Source organism: Abramis brama, assembly GCF_963993115.1.
Source record: "Abramis brama genome assembly, chromosome: 2".
Taxonomy (NCBI): Eukaryota; Metazoa; Chordata; class Actinopteri; order Cypriniformes; family Leuciscidae; genus Abramis; species Abramis brama.
The window spans coordinates 58,649,860-58,670,976 of record NC_139964.1 but is presented as its reverse complement, the minus strand read 5'-3'; the positions used below and the strand labels follow the sequence as shown (position 1 = coordinate 58,670,976).

General features: G+C 35.5%; 2 protein-coding genes across 3 annotated transcripts in view; one reads left to right on the top strand and one right to left on the bottom strand.

Annotated features, from left to right (window-relative positions):
• The window catches only part of grk4 (G protein-coupled receptor kinase 4), a 37,844-nt gene extending 30,257 nt beyond the window's left edge, over positions 1 to 7,587 (bottom strand). Inside the window, exon 1 of one of the 2 annotated variants that reach the window (XM_084099635.1) lies at positions 7,232 to 7,587. In XM_084099635.1, coding sequence (XP_083955761.1) covers positions 7,232 to 7,283 — 52 coding nt within the window. In that variant the 5' untranslated portion in view covers positions 7,284 to 7,587. The remainder of the gene's footprint in view (positions 1 to 7,231) is intronic. The other variant, XM_084099634.1, reaches the window with a different exon arrangement.
• Positions 7,588 to 10,612: 3,025 nt separating this feature from the next.
• Positions 10,613 to 20,264, top strand: tspan5b (tetraspanin 5b). Its single transcript, XM_084107008.1, has 9 exons — positions 10,613 to 10,988; positions 12,268 to 12,318; positions 12,437 to 12,583; positions 14,284 to 14,454; positions 14,797 to 14,922; positions 15,142 to 15,189; positions 15,701 to 15,817; positions 16,580 to 16,641; positions 17,771 to 20,264. Exons 1-9 carry the CDS (start codon positions 10,908 to 10,910, stop codon positions 17,781 to 17,783), a joined length of 816 nt encoding a protein of 271 aa, XP_083963134.1. The 5' UTR covers positions 10,613 to 10,907; the 3' UTR covers positions 17,784 to 20,264.
• The last annotated feature ends 853 nt before the right edge of the window (positions 20,265 to 21,117 follow it).

The following is a 21,117-nucleotide window of genomic DNA, read 5'->3' as shown; positions in this document are numbered from 1 at the left end:
CTGTTTTCAACAAAAAACGGAGAGCTTTTTATGCATTTTGGCCGTTCATAGACACGACAATGGCGTTTTGGCAGCCTGAGGGTTTCAAAAAACTACTGTTATTTCTCCGTGTAAACTACAAAAACGTAAATATGTGAAAACGGTGACGTCATGCATATGCGTATTATGTGCGGTTAAGTCTATAGGCGCGTAGTGTTCCTTTACAAAGTGACATCGCCAACTACTGGCCTGGCAGCATAATACAGCGTTTTTAGTGGTTTTCACGAATTCTTGTGAACAGGGATCGTTTTGACAATGTTGTCGTCTGAACGCGAAAAAAGGAAAGGAAAAACTTTTCCTTTTTTAGTACATTGTTTTCATGTAAACGTACCCTGACTTACCCTTAAGTTTCTTTGTTCTGTTAAACACAAAATAAGATATTTTGACGAATGTTGGTAACCAAACAGTTGCTGGTCCCCAATGAAAAAAAAAAAAACTATGGAAGTCAATGGGGACCAGAAACTGTTTGGTTACTGACATTCTTCAAAATATCTTCTTTTGTGTTCAGCAGAAGAAAGGAATTCATACAGGAACAACTTGAGGGTGAGTAAATGATGACAGAATATTCATTTTTGTGTGAACTAACCACAATTAATTTTGTTATTTTAGAAGTTTCAAGAACCGTATGTTCTTCAATAAAACCAATAGTTATTGAGAGGAGTAAAAAAATAAAATATCGAACTTTTTTTTTTCAATGTTCGATAGGTTCGATGGACGAGGCCCCACGGTTCGGCACGCATGTGATTCGCAGATTCATTTCAAGTAAACTTTCAGTTTTATCATTTGCACGTTTTGTCTTGCTAGATTACACATTCAGTAGATTTTAAACCATTCCAGTGCTAGAAGAGGCAAAAGAGAATTTAATTCTGTACTTGTGCGCTATTATCTGTGTGCACATCTGCACACACCCAAAGCACATGCTCATAGAGAGAGGCGCATTTCAGATAGCGTGCGAACTCCGAATTGATTCCCCTTTCGCCTTGCACTTGGATGGACACATATACACAAATATTGTAAACACACAATAAAATACACAAGTATTCTCGTAAATTCTCGTTATGTCTCATGAGAAAGGAACAAGAGAAGGATGTAGGCTGCGTCATTAATGGATCTGTGCATTCGGTCTTAAAGTGACAGCAGCCTATAAATACCTGCTGTTGTCTATATGTCATTAATGTTAATCAAACTACAAAACACAGCTTTAACAAAGACGAATCTATATTAAATTTATACAGTGAACATGGTGTTATTTTACAATTAATTATTACATTTCTGTACCTGAAATGAATACTTTATTTAACTTTGTTATATTGTATTTATCTATGCTTCTGATTTGTATAGCCTATTTGTTTTGTTCTTATTTTTTACTGACTGTTCACTTGCCTTTAATAATGTCTGAACTTTATTAGTTAGGCTAGAAGTTTTTGATGTGGTATCAGAGTACTTAAAGTGTGCTTTAAGTAATAAATGGATAGCAAAGTTGCCACCCCACCCCTAAAATGTGAAAAATGATCCGATCCGTGACTCAAAACGCAATATGATCCTAACTGTGAGTTCTGTGATCTGTTTAACCACTAACTGCAACAAAAAATATGTAGTTGTTATGCATTGTGATTATTAAAATCATCTATATATTTAAACAGTCTCTCCTAAACATAATTAAGATCTAACATGTTAATTCACACAGCACAGATGCACATAGTCCACATGTGCATTCTTGCATTTGATTATACATTGACAACATATCACTCACTCAATACTAATGCAATAACATACACACACACACACACACACACAACCACTGAGCTGTTTGAACGGTCAAACCCTCACAGATGATACACATCTGTTTAATCTACTCTACAATCTACAAGGACAGATATGAGCAACTGCTGAAGTGAGACAAAGAAAGAGACAACAATAAACATCCTGGTCAAGACTTCATGCCACAAGTCAAATGTCTGTCTGTAAGACTGTAAGTAGTTTTTGGAACAGTTAATGTAAAGCTAGACAAGCATATTTTCTGTATTTACATAAAGGGACAAAAAGATAAACAGGAAGAAGAGCAAGATGAAGGGCTGAAAACAAGAAAAACACTCTTTCACTCTGAATCAATTTGCCCACAGACAAATTTAAGTCCGACAAATACTTTTCCCTCATTATTCGACACAAACACACACCTTAAAAGAAACACAATGTTTATGCTGTTTCAGCATTCCTCAAAATGTATTTGGGAAGTTGACATGAAATACATTCGGAAAGTTGGCATGTCCTACTGTACTCCATCTAAAACTATTTTAAACAGCATTGTGCTTTTAATAAAAAATCAGCATTTATGAGCTGATATTAATTGTGAGATTACAGCAACGAGTTGTTTAAAAACCTACCCTAAATGTCCTACCCTTTCCTTTGTACATTCGTATGAATTATAACAAAACATATAAAATCTATAAATTATAACCAATCATCTAAATTGAAACAATCCAGGCAAATGCTAAATACCTAAATCAATTTATGAAACCTCTTCATGTGTAAGCTTTATTAATGTAATAAGCTTAGATGACCTCAGAAATGCAGTTACCTAAAGAATAGCTTTATCTTGGACAAAAAAATACTGAGCCCTATCTAAAAAAACTGTGCACGACCTGTTACTTGCTCTACAAAACAAGAAGTGAAAAACATCTAATCAACTAACACACTCAAAGAAAAGACAAAGCTACTGACGCAGCTGTAAACAAAAAAGGCCTTATAAAGAAACTGTGGTTCTCAATCTTTTTAACTCCGAGACCACAATTGTCCAGACCATGTAAAGCCCCCATTCTCATGTAGGCTAAGATAGTCCCTTAGACTGTTTGTTTTCTTTTCTTAACAGAACCTATGAGTGTCAGTTAATTAAAATAATGAACTGCGATTAACATTGTGATTCCAGAACTTTGTTCAGGATTATGTTCAGCAGAAATAACAACAACAGCTATTCTTAGGACAAATTAAAACGATACATATGATGTCAGTTTATATGTTGATTTTAGCATTTAGCATAAAGTCTTTTAGCATTTTAAGTGAATAAGTACGTTTTTTTTTTTTAGTCTTGCAGCCCCCAGAAGTTTGCTGAGGCCCCCTAATTCCCTGTGGAGTATTTAATATCATAACTTGTCAAAATAAATAACAGAAATATTGAGTAGATTGTCTTAAAGATGGCATGAAATGAAAATTCCAAATGCATGTTATAGATCTTACTGTGAATGATTCATCCATGTTTCATGTAGGGCTGTAACTAACGATTATATTTGATGATTAGCCTATTTTTTACAATTAGTCGATTAATCTATCGATTTTCTGATCAGTCGATTAATCCTTTAGGTTAACTTACCAATAAATAATAACCATAGCTTCTGCCATTAATCTTTCAATGTTTTATTCAAACATTTTCTCATAAAATACAATTTAAAAAATAACTAAATGACAAGAATTAAAAGACATCTATCAGTAATGCAAATGTCCATGATGGCTGCACTCATAGTCACTTTTTAGGACTGACAGCAAGGTGTGAGTCTTGAAATGTTTCGTTCATATCTGTATGAACAAAGAGCAGAAGTCACAACACCAAGCAGCGACAGTATCAAAAATGGTTATTTCCATAACACCAGGAAGTTTTATCACAATTGACAGAGTGTTATTAAATAAACGAATCCAATCAAGCCGTCAGATCACCGGCATCAGATATTTAAATATATATATATATATATATATTTTAAGTAGACTAAAGCCGTCATGATTATACAGCTCAGTGTGGCTCTCACATTATATGTCGTGGCAGACAACTGTGGATGTGAGTCCTGAAAATGTGCAGGTGTCAGTTTGGTTATAGAATGCACTTGTCAAAAGGCTGTATGAACGCAACAGTATTAAGCGGAGCTGCCATACTAGCCATTAGCATCTGGTCAAGAGTTTTGTTTTTTGTGAAACATTACAGGGGATTAGGGATTAATGTGAACAGTGTGACACATCGACACATTCCCTTCAAATCAACGGATTTTTGTAATCGATGGATTTGTTTTATGTGAAACATTACGGGGGGTTAGGGATTAATGTGGACACATCGACACATTCCCCTCAAATCAACGGATTTTTGTAATCGACGTCATCGATCACGTCGACGGCGCGTCGTTCCAATGTTTTTACTCAACATCCAATCAACAAGCAATGCATAGAACCAAGTCCCCACATTTTTTTCTTTTTTTCGATAATGTTACATTCGGATGCAAGTCGCAATACGGAAGCCACAATATGGTTTCATTAAATTAATTAATTAATTAATTAAATATGGTTTAATTAAAACTTTAAACCTTTCGCTAAGAAAAATAGTCCATTAAAATACCAAAAACAACAGCAGGACAAAGGCTGCAACACTCTTAAAATATATTATCACTATTAGTTACATATTTAAAGGCATAGCTAACATGTATTCAGTGCTTTCTATTTTAATTTCTACCCAAATTTTTGTGTCTTCCAACTGATGATTTTGGTTTCTTGAGTGCACCTGAACTTTTTTTCTACCCAAAAGTTTTATGCACACCATATACAGTTGCGATGAATTGGAGGTAATGAGATATATTTTCTTCCATACTGTGACGTGCATTTGAGTGTTACGGATTATTGAAGAAAAAAAAATGTAGGGCAGGGAATTAGTTCTATGCATCGGTTGTTGATTGGATTTTGAGATGTGGGTATTGCACTCAAAAGCAGATGAACATGAGCTTGTAGGTGTTTAAAGGGGTGGTATAATGCCCTTTTCACAAGATGTAAAATAAGTCTTTGATGTCCCTAGAGTCTGTATGTGAAGTTTTAGCTCAAAATACCCGACAGATATTTTTATATAGCATGTTAAATTTGTCACTTTTTGAGGGTGAGCAAAAACGCAAAAACACTGTCCCTTTAAATGCAAATGAGCTGCTGCTCCCAGCACAGCAGGCGGAGCAACAACAGTTTGTGTCCTTTTACCTCACACAGACATGCACTGAAAATTTCAAAAACTTTTAGCCTTTTATGTTCAAACCGAAGTCAGAAAGATGGAGACTCAAGAAGAAGTGACAACATGTAGACAACATTTCTGAATGGTTAGTTGGTGAATTTATGTAGCTTATGTGTAGTTATCATCTTAGTCTTTGATTAGCATATTCTGTCTTGATAATCTATAAATCGTGTTCCGGGGGCGGGGTTTATGTAAATGTTAGGGTTAGTGATGTCACTAACCCGGGAGGAATGTCGTGTAGTCCCTACCAGCCATTTGTTGTAGTCCTTAAAAAGCGATTTCTTTAAAAGAAAATATCTCCCTTTGCTTTGAACTTTGAGTGTCGTAACTTTGCAGTGCATATTCAACCACCCCTTTAAAGTCACCATGAAATCAAAGTTTGTAATTCTTGTTTTTTATGGAATAATGTAGTATAAATGATTTATTCGTGCACATAATATTTTTTAGTTCACGTTCCCTCGTAATCTTTAAAGCTGCACTGTGTAGGATTTTCTCCCATCTAGCGGTGAAATTGTTTATGACTACCAACTGAATATTACTTTCTAGCCCCTCCCATTCCGAGGGCGTTTTAACTCCTACGGTGGCCGTATTATTTCAAATCTGTCGGCAGTCGCGAGTAATCTCCCCCTCGCATTCGTCACGGCGCCACTGAGTGTAAAAACGCGAAAAGCGAAGCTTGAATTTCCAGGTATGTCCCTCTTTGGCTAATGTATTTTCAAGACAGAGGCGCAACATGGCTGCCGCCATTCGAGCGACTCGCTCGTATGTATTCTAAATGGCAGATTCTACGCTTACGAGAATACTTGATTAGTTGGTAGAAGTAATTACACATTAATGAGCACATATCATTTTGAAAGAACAAAGTGTTTGTAGCTTTAATCAAAATAACTTCCCATCCCTCTTGCAGCAACATCTCTTCTCTGACAACGTGTTTACTGGCGTGAGGGCGGGACAACCTGTCACTCACATGACATCACATCAATAGCAAACAACAACCATCCAATCAATTCCTGACAGACAAAATCAAGTCCCGTCCTACATTTTTTCTTGTTCGAGAAGCCATGTCACTTATTGTTCACAATAACATCTATAACATGCATTTAAAAAAATATTAATTCCATGCCAACTTTAAAATGAATACAGTCATCCGAGGTCATTACAGTAAGCGTTTGTAATAAAAGTTTTGATTCACAAACTTGCATTGACACGAAGAGCGAGTAACTTATGCAGAGTTATACCCGAGACCTAAACATAGCGCCGGTAAGTTGCCATTGGCAATGGTGAAATATCGGCTGCATCCGAAATCGCATACTTCCCTGTAGAAGGCGAAAAACAGTAGGCTACGCGACAAAATAAATATGTCCGAATTCAGAGTATTCATAAAAGAGTAGGAAAAAAGTACCCAAAAGACCTACTATTTCTGGCAAGATTGCATATGATGGACACTTTGTAAATTTGAGAATTTGTAAATGCTGATGGTATGTCACATGATAATGACAATTTGGCAAATATAGTACGCCCAGATTATATTCCTACTACACACATATAGAACATACTTTTTTTAGCGGTTGCGAAGTAAGTTAATTACTTATTCAAAATAAGTACCTACTCAAGAAAGTATGCGATTTCGTAAGCAGCCACTCTGTTTGCCAGTTATTATACAAAAAAAAAAAACACACACACACACATTTGACCGCTCAATTATGCGCTTGACCAATCAGAATCGAGTCTTCCAATAATACCCAATTTATCACTGATAAGACCAGGTCCAGCCAGGAGCAAGCCGACCTCACTCATATCACAGTGTACTCCTTTGTGCGCAGATAGAGGGGCAACCTTGCGGCCTACAGCTGCAGTTCAACCTCCCTCTCAGGTGAAGAGACGGGGATGGGTGTACACTGCGGTCTCTGCGTTATAAATCCAGGGAAAATTACATAGTAACCTCCATTAGGGGTCTGACAGAGGAGACTGAGCATAGGAAGTGCGTACTAGCATACTAAATGAGATGCTATTTAACAGAGAGCACTCATTCAAGAATGTAGGCTATACAGATGTGGCGAATGTAGTCAGATCCAATAAGACGCTGGATTCAGTCCCGTCCATGATAAAGTTAATACGGGATTCGTTTATCGATAATTGATTGCGCCATTGCCTGTATCTTACCTTCCCTCGCCTTCAGCAGCACGGTGTTGGCCACGATATTCTCAATCTCCATTGTCAGAAAAAAGATCCCGTGCAGTCCCGATACATTTCACTTAGGAGAAAAAAGACGAGGACGGTCGCGCTGTTGGTGGTGGTGATGATGAGGATGATGTTCGGTGGTGAGGATGGTTATGATCGGCGTGAATTTGGCGTTGGCACATTGCAGGTTAATTGTATTTCTCCATATCTCGCTGTTGAACCCCCCACCTTTCCGCTCGCCGTGGACATGTAACGTTACTCTCTCTCCCCCTTGTTAGCATTCAGTGCTCAGCAGTCCTTCCTGTCTCGAGCGAGCTCTCGCTTACACCGTCAGCTCTGGAGGAGGAGGGATCATCTTACAACCAGAATGTAACCTAACAGTCTCGCTCTCTATCTGATTGTCTGCATTTACAATATTTGCGAAGCCTAGAGACTACAATACTCAAAGTATTGCAAATATGCTATATATAAAACATCACGTTTCTCACACACATAGCTACTCAGATTTATCATCAAAGACAAGGCAGATTATTGTGAACAAGTTCATCTCAGTGCAGAAACTTCCAGATAAACAGGCTACAGATTTTTATTTATTTAACTATTTGTTGGGAAACTGGGCAACTATGGATTTTTTTTACTGATGTTAGCATATTGAAGATACGATTTCCATTACATTAAACAAAGTGTAACTAACAGTCTTTACACTAATGTATGTAGCCTACATGAAAGAATCTAATATAATTAGTTACTATCTTTATATATTATTAATTTTAGTTTAATGTTACGTATACTGTGGTATATTTTAAGGTGAAAAACAAACAAACAAACAATGAATTCACATCATTGGTTCTTCAACAAAGGGGACGAGGTCCACTAGGGGGCCTCAGCAAACGATGTACAACATGTCAAACTGACATTTAATTTCAATTTGTCCTGTGAACTGTTTTTATTAAAGAACATACGGTTCTTAAAACTTGTGGAATCAAAAAATGAATCGTGGTTAATTGACAAACAATTGTTTGCAAACAAGCAGCATTATCATCATTACAGCAAAAGTTCTAATGGAAATAATCAGTGTTGGGTGTTATGTGTTACTAAGTAATGAATTAATGACTTTTCCCTTTGAAAAACTAAAGTAAGAGATTACTCTCATTTTTTTTCTGGAATTTAATTACAGTTACTGCTAAAGTTAAAATACTGGACTATTGAACAATTATAAAACAATAGTGTAACCTTCTCCCTTTAAATACTTTGGTCATTTCAACAATAATTTATGCAATTTTATATTATTTATTAAATGGGCTTTAGAAAGTAATTGGTAATAAGCAATTCAATACTGTTTAGAGAGAGAATCTAATTACTGTTGAAGATGTAATTAGTAGCTAATTACTTTTTTAGAGTAACTTACACTAGAAATAATATATAATTATATATTACTCTAAATGTTGCAAAAAGACAATGTTGTTTAAAATCAAGTTTACTCATCAACACATTTTTGCAATTTGAATGTCACTCAGGGCAGTTAATTTTCATATTATCATTTCAAAAGTATATTTCATTATTTGCTGAGGATAAGATTAAATTCACATTATACATATTTCTCACCTATTTGCTTAATATCAGAATTTTGAAGTTGAGCAAGTTAGTAACAAAATATTTGAAAACACAAAATGTGCACTGTAAATTGACATGTTTTTTTGTTTTTGGATACATAGGCCTAATGTAGGAGATCATCATAATAGCATTTACAAATTGAATTCATTTTGCAGTTCATCTTGTTCATGCAAGGCCCTTATAAAGTGTTGATATTGCTGGTTTAACTTAAAAAAGTAAGTTACCTGGTTGCCTTAAAATTTTGTGTTCATTGAAATTAAAAATTTAATAAAATGAAGAAGATTGGTTTAATAAACAGAAATTTAAAATAATATGTTATCTGAACCACATTAATTATCTAAGTTGATTTGACAAATGAAAAAAACATTGTGTAGGCTACTCAATTGACTATATGTAGATCATGAGTATTGACTGCATAGTGAGTTTTATTTAATGAAGGACGTGATCTCTGGTATAATCACTGTGTCTGGGAATTTTAGGGTGAGATCTATATGATAACTGCAGTGATTTGCTGACTCATGAGGTGATTGTGCATGGAAGACCTTAATGCAGAACAGTGAGGTGGTCGCAAGGCCTTGGATTTCCACCGCCCTTGGGGATATTACAGCCTGCTTCACTCTTACACAAGGACACACAGATACAGCCTGTCTAGACAGCGCACTCAGCTGTCTGATATTCCAATTAATTGGCTGAGACACTGTCACTAAATAAGCTTCCATAATAACCAATACATAATAGACCCCCAAGCTAACCTGCATTTAGTGTCTCTGCAAACTAAAGGTTTTATGGCATGAAATATTGTAGAAAGCAGAGCTTATCAAACACACCTCTTTAAGTCAAAGTGAATCTGTAATCCACTTATTCAATATAAATTCCATCTACATCCAAGTACTGATAAGGAAAGCTACTGAGAATTGACAAAATCAAAGTAGATGCTGAGCATTGCAGTGTTTTTATTCAGTATTTGTGACCCACAAAATGTGACTTTAGTTATCAAAAAGCACATCTTATGGCAGCACTTTGCTTCTTCAAAAATTGACAGAAGTATTCTGTTGCGTAGTCAACTTGTACACCAAAAACTTAATGTAGAACAGAATCAATGCTTTTCCTGCACTATTGGCACATCAACTAAGTTTTGATGTGTAGCTTTAGTTTATGTCGCATCATACTATACTACTCAGTTTATTTCATATTTGGGTCTCGAGATTTGGTGACTTTTATTTTGAAATTGTAGCCTTGCCTTTGTCAAATGGGTGTGGTAATGACAACTGCATCTCTACAGTGGCAGTGACAATTAAATTGTGATTAATTGAATACTCACATGTTACAAGGACAGTTCAGAACGTGATAATACAACTACATGCACCTCTGAAGATTATTCTTTCTATGCACAATTACCCACATACATTTTTTTTCACCCAACAAGACGTGATTTTGAGTCATTTTTATTCAGAGGTGATACTGCTGCAACCGAGAATTAGTCTTTGAAACTTCTAATCACACAATTTAAAAGCATAAATAAAAATAAATCATGTATAATGTTACAGTATTTCACTATAAATAACATAAAGCATTTATATATGCATATTGTATTTATTTTGTCCTTTTTCATAATAATTATTTACATCATAATACACATGCAGCTATTATCATTATAAAAATTCGTTATTTTACAAGTCATCATCATTGTCAACCACATACGCTTAATTTAGCGCTAATTATAGAACCTTTATTTTGAAGAATCGTGTTATGACATAATTCATTTAACCGGAAGTGACTCTCCAGTCTTTATTTGTAGACGAGCGCTCGTCCCGTTATTCGCTGTTATTATTATTATCATCAACAATTATTTAGATTTTTCGAGGCAAATTAATTGTTCCGGCGAAACAGGCAAAGCCCCGTGTGGCATTGCCTACCAGTCTGTAGAAATGTCATAAACATGGAGTGAAAGGACGGAGCCAGGTTTCCAGTCGGTGGGCGATTTTTTTTTCTCTCCGTCATTAATTAAACCGGGAGGAATTTCTCTGTTTTATCAAACGCAAGTATGTCAGGAAAACACTTTAACGTGCACGAAGTGGGCTGTTGCATCAAATACTTCATATTTGGATTTAATATTATATTTTGGGTGAGTTGTCCATTTTTGACATTGTGTGCGTGCTGCTCTTTTTTCATTTTTTTTTTTTTTCCGTCCGGGGTTTGCATTAGATTAGACCAACCTCTGGCTGTTTGACACATTGGCTTTGCCTCAAATCCTAGTGAGCTGTCTACCTAGACAGCATTGTCAAACGCGCCAATGAGAGCCAGAATCCAACGTTCTATGTTTACTTATGAAGCCCCAAACCTGTGTTGAATGTTCGTTAGATTATCTTTCAAATGCTATGACACACTAAAGTAACGTTACATTCGAACGTTACGAAAGGAGCTTATCTTGGACCTTCCAAACGCGCTTATGACTCCAGAAATGCTTTTAAAACGTTCCGACTGCACTTATTGTAATAGAAATAATGTTCAAACGTTACAAACACTCTTTGCTGCTAAAAAGTAATTCAGAAATGTTGTTAAAGCATTCCAAATGCACCTATGATGCTTAAAAAAATGCGGCTCTAAAGTTCATAACATGCTTATGTTATGATCGACACAAATATGCTGTCAACTTTTCCAAACATGCTGTCTACGCAGGCAGCTCAGTGGGTTTTGAGAAACAACCCATGTGACAGGTGGTTTGTGCTTTGTCCGCATCAGAGGTCAATCTATGGAAGCCTATTTCCACCACATAAGAAAAAAATAAGTCATAATTGTATGTCATAATTTATACATTGGTCGTAATTGTGCATCTGTAAATAACATCTTAAACTGTACACCTTTATGTACATTCATAAAACTTTATATGTGAATTTATGAGATTTAGAAAAATCTAAATTATGACTCACAGAATTTCAATTTATGAAATAATTTAAATTTATGCAATAACTATGCAAGTTTGCAACTATATTTGCATTATTTATGCAAATCATTTTGTCTTATGTCATAATTATAACATTAAGTCATAAATCTGAGATAAAATGTCAAAAGTATGACATACTAACTTATGAAATTGTAATTATGAGATAGAATAAATCAAAATTACGAGATTAAAAGTTAGTTATAACTGTCATAATTCACTTTCTATGTCATAATTATGCCTTTTTAAGTCAGAATTTCGACATGTCAAATTAGATTCAGCATGTCATCATTTCTAATAATTATGATTTACAAAAGCAAGATTTTCTTTTCTTATTTGGCAGAAATGAGCTTCCATAGGAATGAATGTGAATGTAACCACAAACCAAATTTAGTTTCAAAAGTAATTTATAGTGCTGATTTGATCTCTCTCTCTGTCTGACACACAAAAATACACCCTTCAGCTGCTGGGAGTGGCATTCCTGTCCGTGGCTCTGTGGGCCTGGAGTGAGAAGGTGAGTGAAGCCCATCTTTTCATGAGCATATATCAATCAAGCAAATCAAGTGAGATCTTGGTCTAATTAAAGTGAAATAAAGTGTTCTCAGTTTTGTTCCTGTTTGTCTTTCCATCAGGGGGTCCTCTCCAACATATCCTCCATCACAGATCTGGGTGGGTTTGACCCAGTGTGGCTGTTTCTTGTGGTCGGAGGGGTGATGTTCGTGCTCGGCTTCGCAGGATGCATCGGTGCTCTGAGGGAAAACTCCTTTCTTCTTAAGTTTGTATGTCATATTTTGTTTTTACCAATGAGTTCAATCAGAACCTCTAAGAAAATTGTATTTAGTGCACCTACCATCTGCCACTGAAGTCATGTGACCGTGGTGTAGTTTGTTTATAGCCTGCGTTAGCTTTTTTTTGTATTTTGGCTTATTCAAATTGTGTTAATTTGTGAAGATTATCATGACAAAATATGCAAGAATCATAAACTTTTGTTGGTCACATAGCTTTTTTTATGGCAATAATCAAGAAGCCAATGGAAAAATCCTATTGGCTTTTTGTTGAGTAAACCAGAGTGATGCTAACTTCTAGGTTGGTCTACAAGGCAGCAAAAGAAAAACGTTAAAGATTTTGGTACGGTTAGGTTTTAGGCTTTCAGGCTGGCATAAATTAATTTCCCTGTTATGACACTTGGCATATATTTTGTAATGTTTATCTGTCTGCTGTGCAAATGTTCTACTCCAAATGCAGCTTCTGCGCCCCATTTTGCAATGTATTCTGGTGAATGTTGTTACAGAGATTTGCAAGAATGTAGGATGTTTGCAATTATTACATTGACGTCATGACTGCCTGTGAGATTACTGTAGCAATGACTATATTAGTGTCCTCCACACCAACACACAATATCTTTCTGTTTATTATACACAGAGATTGGTGGGTCTATTAGTAAAATCTGTTGACCTTGGCAATCTTTGTTGCATTATATGCCAAAAGTGACAGTTCAAAAATGGGGGGAAAGCACTTTCTTTTCTTTTTTTTTCGCCCAAAGTTTGCATGTTTGTAACTCAAGAAGTATTAAATATATCTTAATACCCTTTTAGATTTTGGGTTTTAACAAACGTTTGTTTTGGTATCTTCACTTTTAAAGACCCTATATGGTTCAATCCCAGAGATATGAAGATCTTAATGCAGCTCCGTGAGTAAATTGGTCAATTGTACACATTTTCAGTGGCCAAAAACCAAATGCGGGTCACTTTGCAATACAGCTGGTACTTTTTTAATTTAAAGAGGCATAATCTGAACAACAAATAATGTTGAAACTAGAAATGTATCTCGTTTTTTTTCTATCAACACATTTGCATAGAATATACCTACTGTGCAGACAAATGTGAATAGAGAGTGCAGGTGTGTAAATGTGTTTTTGAATGGCTGGATATGACATGAGTAACTATGTGGTGGGGTGGGATAGACTGGGCTTGAAAGTGTGTGAACTTCCTTTCCCACAGGTTCTGGTGGTCTGTGTTACTCCTTTCATGTGAGAGAGGATGCTGTGAGAGCTTTGTGGGAATGTCAAGAATGGTATTGCAAAAGTATTACAAGAGGCCCATTTCCTCTGTAGGGTTCTTAAAACATCTGGAAACACCAGATGAACTGTGATGTCACTCTGGAAGCATTCATTGCGTTCACAGTGACAAATCACCGCTCACTGTTCTTGTTTAAAAAATTGTGTGTGCAGTTGGAGATGAGCGTTGTGAAAATATGTGAATGTTTTGAGAGGGAAAATAAGAACTGCGTCATCTCAAAAAAAAAAAAAAATGTGTCAAGGGTTGTTGGCAGGGTTAGGAATCATAAAACAGAGAACATTAATTTAGTTTAATCTGTTGTGGGAAAGTAACACATACGTTCTTTATTCATTGGAGACCCTTAGGGCAGATATTATCCATCATGAGTTGCGTAACCCAAACTCTGCTGTCGTCTTTTGCAGTTTTCCGTTTTTCTGGGAATCATATTTTTCCTGGAGTTGACAGCGGGAGTCTTGGCGTTTGTCTTTAAGGACTGGATTAAAGACCAGCTCAAGTTCTTCATCAACAACAATATTCGAGCATACAGAGACGACATTGACCTACAGAATCTCATTGATTTCACGCAAGATTATGTAAGGACACAAAACCAAACCATGAAAAGTGTATACATACAGTGTTTATATGCGTGTTTATATGTGTGTATATATATATATATATATATATATATATATATATATATATATATATATATATATATATATATATATGTGTATATGTATGTGTGTGCGTGCGTGTGTGTATATGTATGTTACCACTTTGCAATAAGGCTCCATCTGTTAACATGAGCTACCAATGAAAATACTTCTAAAGCAGTTAATGTTAATCTTAGTAGCTGCAATATTTTCTAATCTGTAATGGCTTTCATCTATTGGTTGGTTCACACATCAATATTCATTGCATGAATGTTTCTGCAGTGGGAGTGTTGTGGAGCTTTTGGGCCTGAAGACTGGAATCTGAATATTTACTTTAATTGTACTGACACTAATCTGAGCAGAGAGAAATGTGGGGTTCCCTTTTCCTGCTGCACCAAGGACCCTGCTGTAAGTAAACACACAGACACATGACTTTCAGCCATCTTATCACCTAGAAGTGTCATAGTCTCCTTCCGGAAGGCGTGGGAACATAAACCTACACACCCACATACAAAACAACAGTTCTCTATTTTATAATGCTCAGACCCTAGGATTTAATGTGGAATGTTAAGTTGATGTTTTTCAGAGGACTTAATCTAAGATTTCTTCCTGTTTTTCTTCCCAAAGGAGGATGTGATCAACACTCAGTGTGGATATGACATTCGAGCGAAAGGTGTAAGTACTCTACTCTTCTGCAGAATAATATTCACCCACAAATTCAGTCAACCCTTATTTACACTCATGTCTGTACAATATGTTTGACTTTTTTTCTTTTGTGGAACACAAATGGATTTAAAGAATATACATTTCCATATAATTGAAGTATACTGGGACTGCTTCAAAATTACTCAAAATCACAATAAAAATAACATAAAAGTGATCCATATGATCCACATACTGTGTTTTAATAAGTAGAATTGTTTTATATTTTACATGTATTTAATTTATCTTTGGCTAACACTGTCAGAACCAGACCCGAGCGGCGCGACGTGACAAAAGCAACTAGAACCCATTATAATCACTGATGCTGTCTACACTGGATGCGACACACATGACAAATTCCTGACATACGCCAAGAACTTGTGCTACTTCTGACACAAAGAACAAATAGATTTGCAGCGGTCATTTTGTTTCAAACAGTGCAAACAGCCAGATATACTGTAAATGTGTGTTTTTTTGTGTAAAGGACAACGAACAGAAGGTGTTTATACACACGAAAGGATGTGTGCCGCAGTTTGAAAAATGGCTACAGGAGAATCTAACCGTAGTTGCCGGAATCTTCATAGGAATTGCACTTCTGCAGGTGAATAAACAATGACAATCAGTGAAATACACACACACGTTGTGCATGTGCCACTGTTAACAGAAATGAAGGGATAATGGATAACTGATCATGGAAAATTCAGGCACCTGAACATGATACAGTGCTCTGCAAGAATATGAAGACCTATATACAGTTCTCTCATTTTACATTTACCCTACATTCTAATTTATAAGTGATTTATTGTTTTATTTCTAGGTTCGGAAACCTAACAATTATTCAAAATATATTATAAAAAAATCATAAAATAATTAATAATATGTCACAATATTACTGTATTTTTTGATCTAATCAAATAAATGCAGCCTTGGTGAGACTTTTTTTTTTAAATCTTACTAATTCTACCCAAACTTTTGAACAAAAATGTAGCTGGTTTGATATTACGTACAATCTCTGACAATTAAATAATTGGGACCTTCAGATACATCAAAACCCTTCAACATTGATCACCATTTTTATATTTCATGCATTGTTGAAATTTATCTCCAGCTTCTCATGAGTGCTTTTTAATTTCAGCTGCTGTCCTTCAAATTTACAACCTAAACAACCTGCCAAGTGTGCTTATTTTATTGATTTATTGACAGCTGTGTGCTCTTTAGGGTGTTTGAATACTTTTAGAAGGCATTAAGCCTAGATCCGATTTAATAATGTCCAGGAAGCCACCTAATAAATTGTTGTGCTATGTAATGTGTTATCTCTGTGTTGTCTTGTTGCCTGAGACATTAACCCATCCTCTGCTTCTAGATATTTGGGATCTGTCTGGCACAGAATCTACTGAGTGACATTGAGGCGGTCAGGGAGAGCTGGTAAGAAACATCAGTGATATAAGAAGTACACTGTCTTGAGCTCTGCATTTTGATTAGAGCCACCACACACCCTAATGTAAGGCTGGGACACAGTGAAAAAGAAAAGACTAAAGGCCTGTTCACACCAAGGATGATAACTATAATAATAAAGATATAGTTCTAAATATACAGCATATATTCTAAATATGAAAGAATAGCAGAGTCCACACCACAACTATAACGATAAAGCCAAAGACAAATGATATTGCTGGAATCACTTTCACAGCGATTTTTTTATTTTATTTTTCCAGCTGATGAACGATAAAAACATTGAGAGCTAATCAGAATCCGTTCTGCTTTAATGAGCTCAAGCATTTAAAGCGGCAGATGACAAAACTGCAGCTCGCTCTTAGAATGGATGCTAATATATAGGGTGTGTTCACACTTGGCAGGTTTGGTTCGATTAAAACGAACCTTGGTGCGATTGCTGTGTTAGTGCCGTTCATTTGATTAAGTGTGAACGCTGCCATCTGAACCCTGGTTTTTTCGTCATAGTCTAGATGTTGCCCATCACAGTTCAGTTCAGGCATCAGAACCGCGTCTCCTCGCAGCAGATCTTCGCGCGTGTGTGTGTGACGGAGGGATTCCTGACGCTGTTTTGACTCCTTTACACATTTTTTAAGCGTGTTTAGCTAGCACTCAGTATTGTTTTGGATGTTCGACAAGTTCTGTTGCAAAATATACGTCATAAAAGCCTTTTTTTTTCTGTATCTTTAGGTTTGGTGTTAAAAATGACAGTAGTGTGCGAACCAGGACTAAATGAAAATATTAGTTTTTGTTCGGACCAAGAGAACTGAACTACAAGTGTGAACATAGATGTCGTTAGAGTTATCGTTCTTGGTGTGAACGGCATTAACAATGATGATACTGACTAAACAGATATATTACAGCTAATTTGGCTATATAATTATGGCTAATGTATTAATTCAGACTGGTAGCAAAAATCTGTTTAGTTTAATGCATTCTCAGACCTTTTTTGGTTTGTAGTGCATTGGAAGAAAACTTAATCAAACAGTCAGTTTGATGGTAATAGGCAGGTAGAGGGTGTCTTATCTTGCTAACATTTCTCTCTCTCTTTTTCATCCTTCAGTTTGTTTACCTGAAGCACTTGAGCCGTTCTGCAGACAGAGCCTCCATCTCTCTGTCACTCAGCAACAGGGTTTGCATTGTCATCACAGTCTCCTAGCAACCAGTGAGGGATTCCATTCACATACCTCCTTTATTACATTGTACATCGACATCTTCACGTTTCCATCATAATGGTGTGTCCAATGCTAGATTTGTTCTTCAAATATCACACAAACAAAATCTCCACAGTATTAACACGTTGAATCTACATACAACTAATTTGTCTTCCTTAAGACCATCCACAACGTAACAAGAAACACTAAAGGCCACTTGTATTCTGTCTGTGTTTTTAAAATGTTGATCTTATGCCTCAGATGAACGTATTTGAAACGATGAGCATTGCATTTTGCAAAATGTCTGGTAGATGATTATTACACTGCAGTTCATCAGTTTGGCAGATGCAACAACGATTCAGTCATTGAAATCCGTCCATGTTTGCAGGTAAATGCAAACAAGCTTAGTATTTATAGATAATTAGTTGGCCTAAACAAATGAGCGCACCTTTTTCCTGCATTTTCTGCACTATTTGTCCTGCATAATTATCCTGAATGGAATTTTAAATATTATAAAATGCGTTTGTCAGTGCTAAGAGAATAGTTATATTGGTAGCTGAAAACATGATCAAATTAGGCAAAATATGAATAACTTGCGGGGGATGTTTAAAATGTTGTGAATTACTAGCATCCTGTGGAAATCTGCTCAAGCCCAAAGTAGACTTTGCGCGTACAACAGCGCATGTGCGACTGACTTGACCGCTTAAGAAATAGATAGTGCGCATGCGCAAAACGCGTTTTTCCGCGCTAAAGGACAACGATCACGGAAAATGAAGTATACCTGGGCCTTCAGATTTCTGTAATTCTGCTGAGGCAGACTGTGCTAAATGTTGAGTTACTGTCTACTTAACACTACACGAGTCTCATTATGACTCTCAAATGTATAGAATTCATTGAAGCTATTTGTCTATTTTGTTCACATTGTCAGATTGTGTGTATATTACCTGTTTAATGGATTTTATTAAAACAGTTGCTTTTGAAACTTAAGGAAAATGCACTGCATGCTTACTGGAATTACACTACATTTTCCCCGTGTGTTCAGCTATATGAAGATATTTTTGTGAATGGCTCTGTTTATCTGTACTGGATTTTGAAATTATATCCACTGTGTAAGTAATGGTGTCACTAGAATGTTTTAAAAACATTAGCACTGGAATTTAATACTTTGATTCAGACTGTCAGATTCTGGGGAGGTTTAGAGCAAAACCTAGCAAACTGGGACATATGGGTGAATTACAAATGAATTAAAAAGTATGTACTTGTTCAAATAATGCAGTCAAGAAGAGAGTTAAAGTTGCTAATGTCTTTGATACTCAGTACAACTACAAAGTAGCTAAAAAGATACTCGAGTACAGTAACTAATTACATTTATTCATATACTTTACACCACTGGTTGATTTGGATGGAAGCATATGCCATATGCATCAATGTAAATGGGGTGGATTATAATTGGGGCTTGTTATTATGAGATTCGCCTGTATTTATGATATTGAATCATGAAATCTTTCTGAACTCATAGTGTCTGTAAGAAAGATGAGAATGTTTTGACTTGATTGTGAAATGAATCTGCAGCCTGTTACATAGTGGTTTTGTGACTTTTGTAAAAACAGGATTTGTGAGATTATTTGAAACACAAGCTGATTTAATGAATCCATGTGGTTGTGATAATGCTTTTTCACTTTACACTTTCATGATGTGTATAACCTTAATACATCATTTGTTTTCAGTTGGTTAAAGTTTTGGACTGTCTTTGTGAAAGGTGAAGTCCAAAGAATAGCAAAAGATTGCATTTAAACTGGCTTTCACTGGTTTTGCAGTATGTGCACAGTGAAACTGGAGAACAGGGAAGCTTTAGTATTGAAAATGTCCAGATCTAAAAGATTCCCTTTTTTCTAGCGCTTGTAATTTAAGTCTGAATTTTAGCCCAGCTTAACTTTTGGTCGATCATTGACCAGTAGTGCCATAAAAAAATATAAAAAAAATGTATAAATTTTCGTGCATTTTCTCAGAAAACTGTTGTAAAAATGACATTTTATGGTAAAATGAAAATCCACATAATCACACAATCATCTTGTTATCACCAGAAAGTATAGTTTTTCTGAGTATGTATCTAATAATGGCATATAAGGGGGGGTTACAAAAAATATTTTTAACTGGATCTGCTTGTCTTATTTGGGCAGAACTTTGTTTTTATTATTTAATTCTAATTTTCCCATGTTTCTGTGTCATTTCTTAATTTTACATTATCTTATTTAACAAATGTAATAACAATTTACATTGTTTTCCAATATGGTGGTATTGGAAACAATAAATTTTATATGTTTTTGTATGTGTGGTAAGCCTGTGTCTATGTCTGTGACTCTTTTCTAGACCCTACTCATTAATAAAGTGTTATTAATTGTCTCCAATATTTAATTATCACCAACCTATAAGGATCATGTGCAGCATGTTTTTAATGTGTTTTAAAGTTTTATACTTTTTAAAAATAAAATACCATTGGAGTGTTAAAAAAACAATAACAAATCTTATTATTCATTAGTTATTTTAATGTTATCATTTTATAAATGTAATCATAAACATCAGCAATACACTAAATGTTACTTAAATTTTATTTTAGAATTTATTTAAATATGTACTTTAAAGTTACAGCATTTGCTTTTATGTTTTGCGTTCGATAATTCAGAATATGAGCATAACAATCTATTTTAGCTTTCAATAATGTAAATTTGTGGCTACCTGTACATCTGAAGACAAAACATTCCTCGTGCAGTTTTACGTGTGTACGTCAGATGGCGCTAGAGGCATGAAACCATGCATGAAACATATTACCCAACCCAAGGTGTAATAGTAACTGCCCTCTGAAGATAAACTGTTGAGGGTCTGGAGTTAATTGTGAAAATTGCATAGAAATGTATATTTACTCATATTAGAGAGCTGTACAGCAACTGTCAGAACATTGCAAACAACGATTCAGTTATGAGCCAGTCATGGTTCACGTGACACGATTAGGCTACAGATTAACCTTTGCCTGAGTCTTCATGGTTTATGAATAATTGCACAAAGCGTGGATCTTTATCTCAGAAAGTATGATTCAACGCTGTATTTCACTGATGCCCTTTTAAAAAGTTGATTTATTCCTTGAAATCCACCAACAAACATTAAAGTATAAATATGAAACGTGAATTGTAACATTAGTAGCCAATACATAATACACATGTGCACTGATTTAACTAAATTGTAGGGATGTGTCCACCTC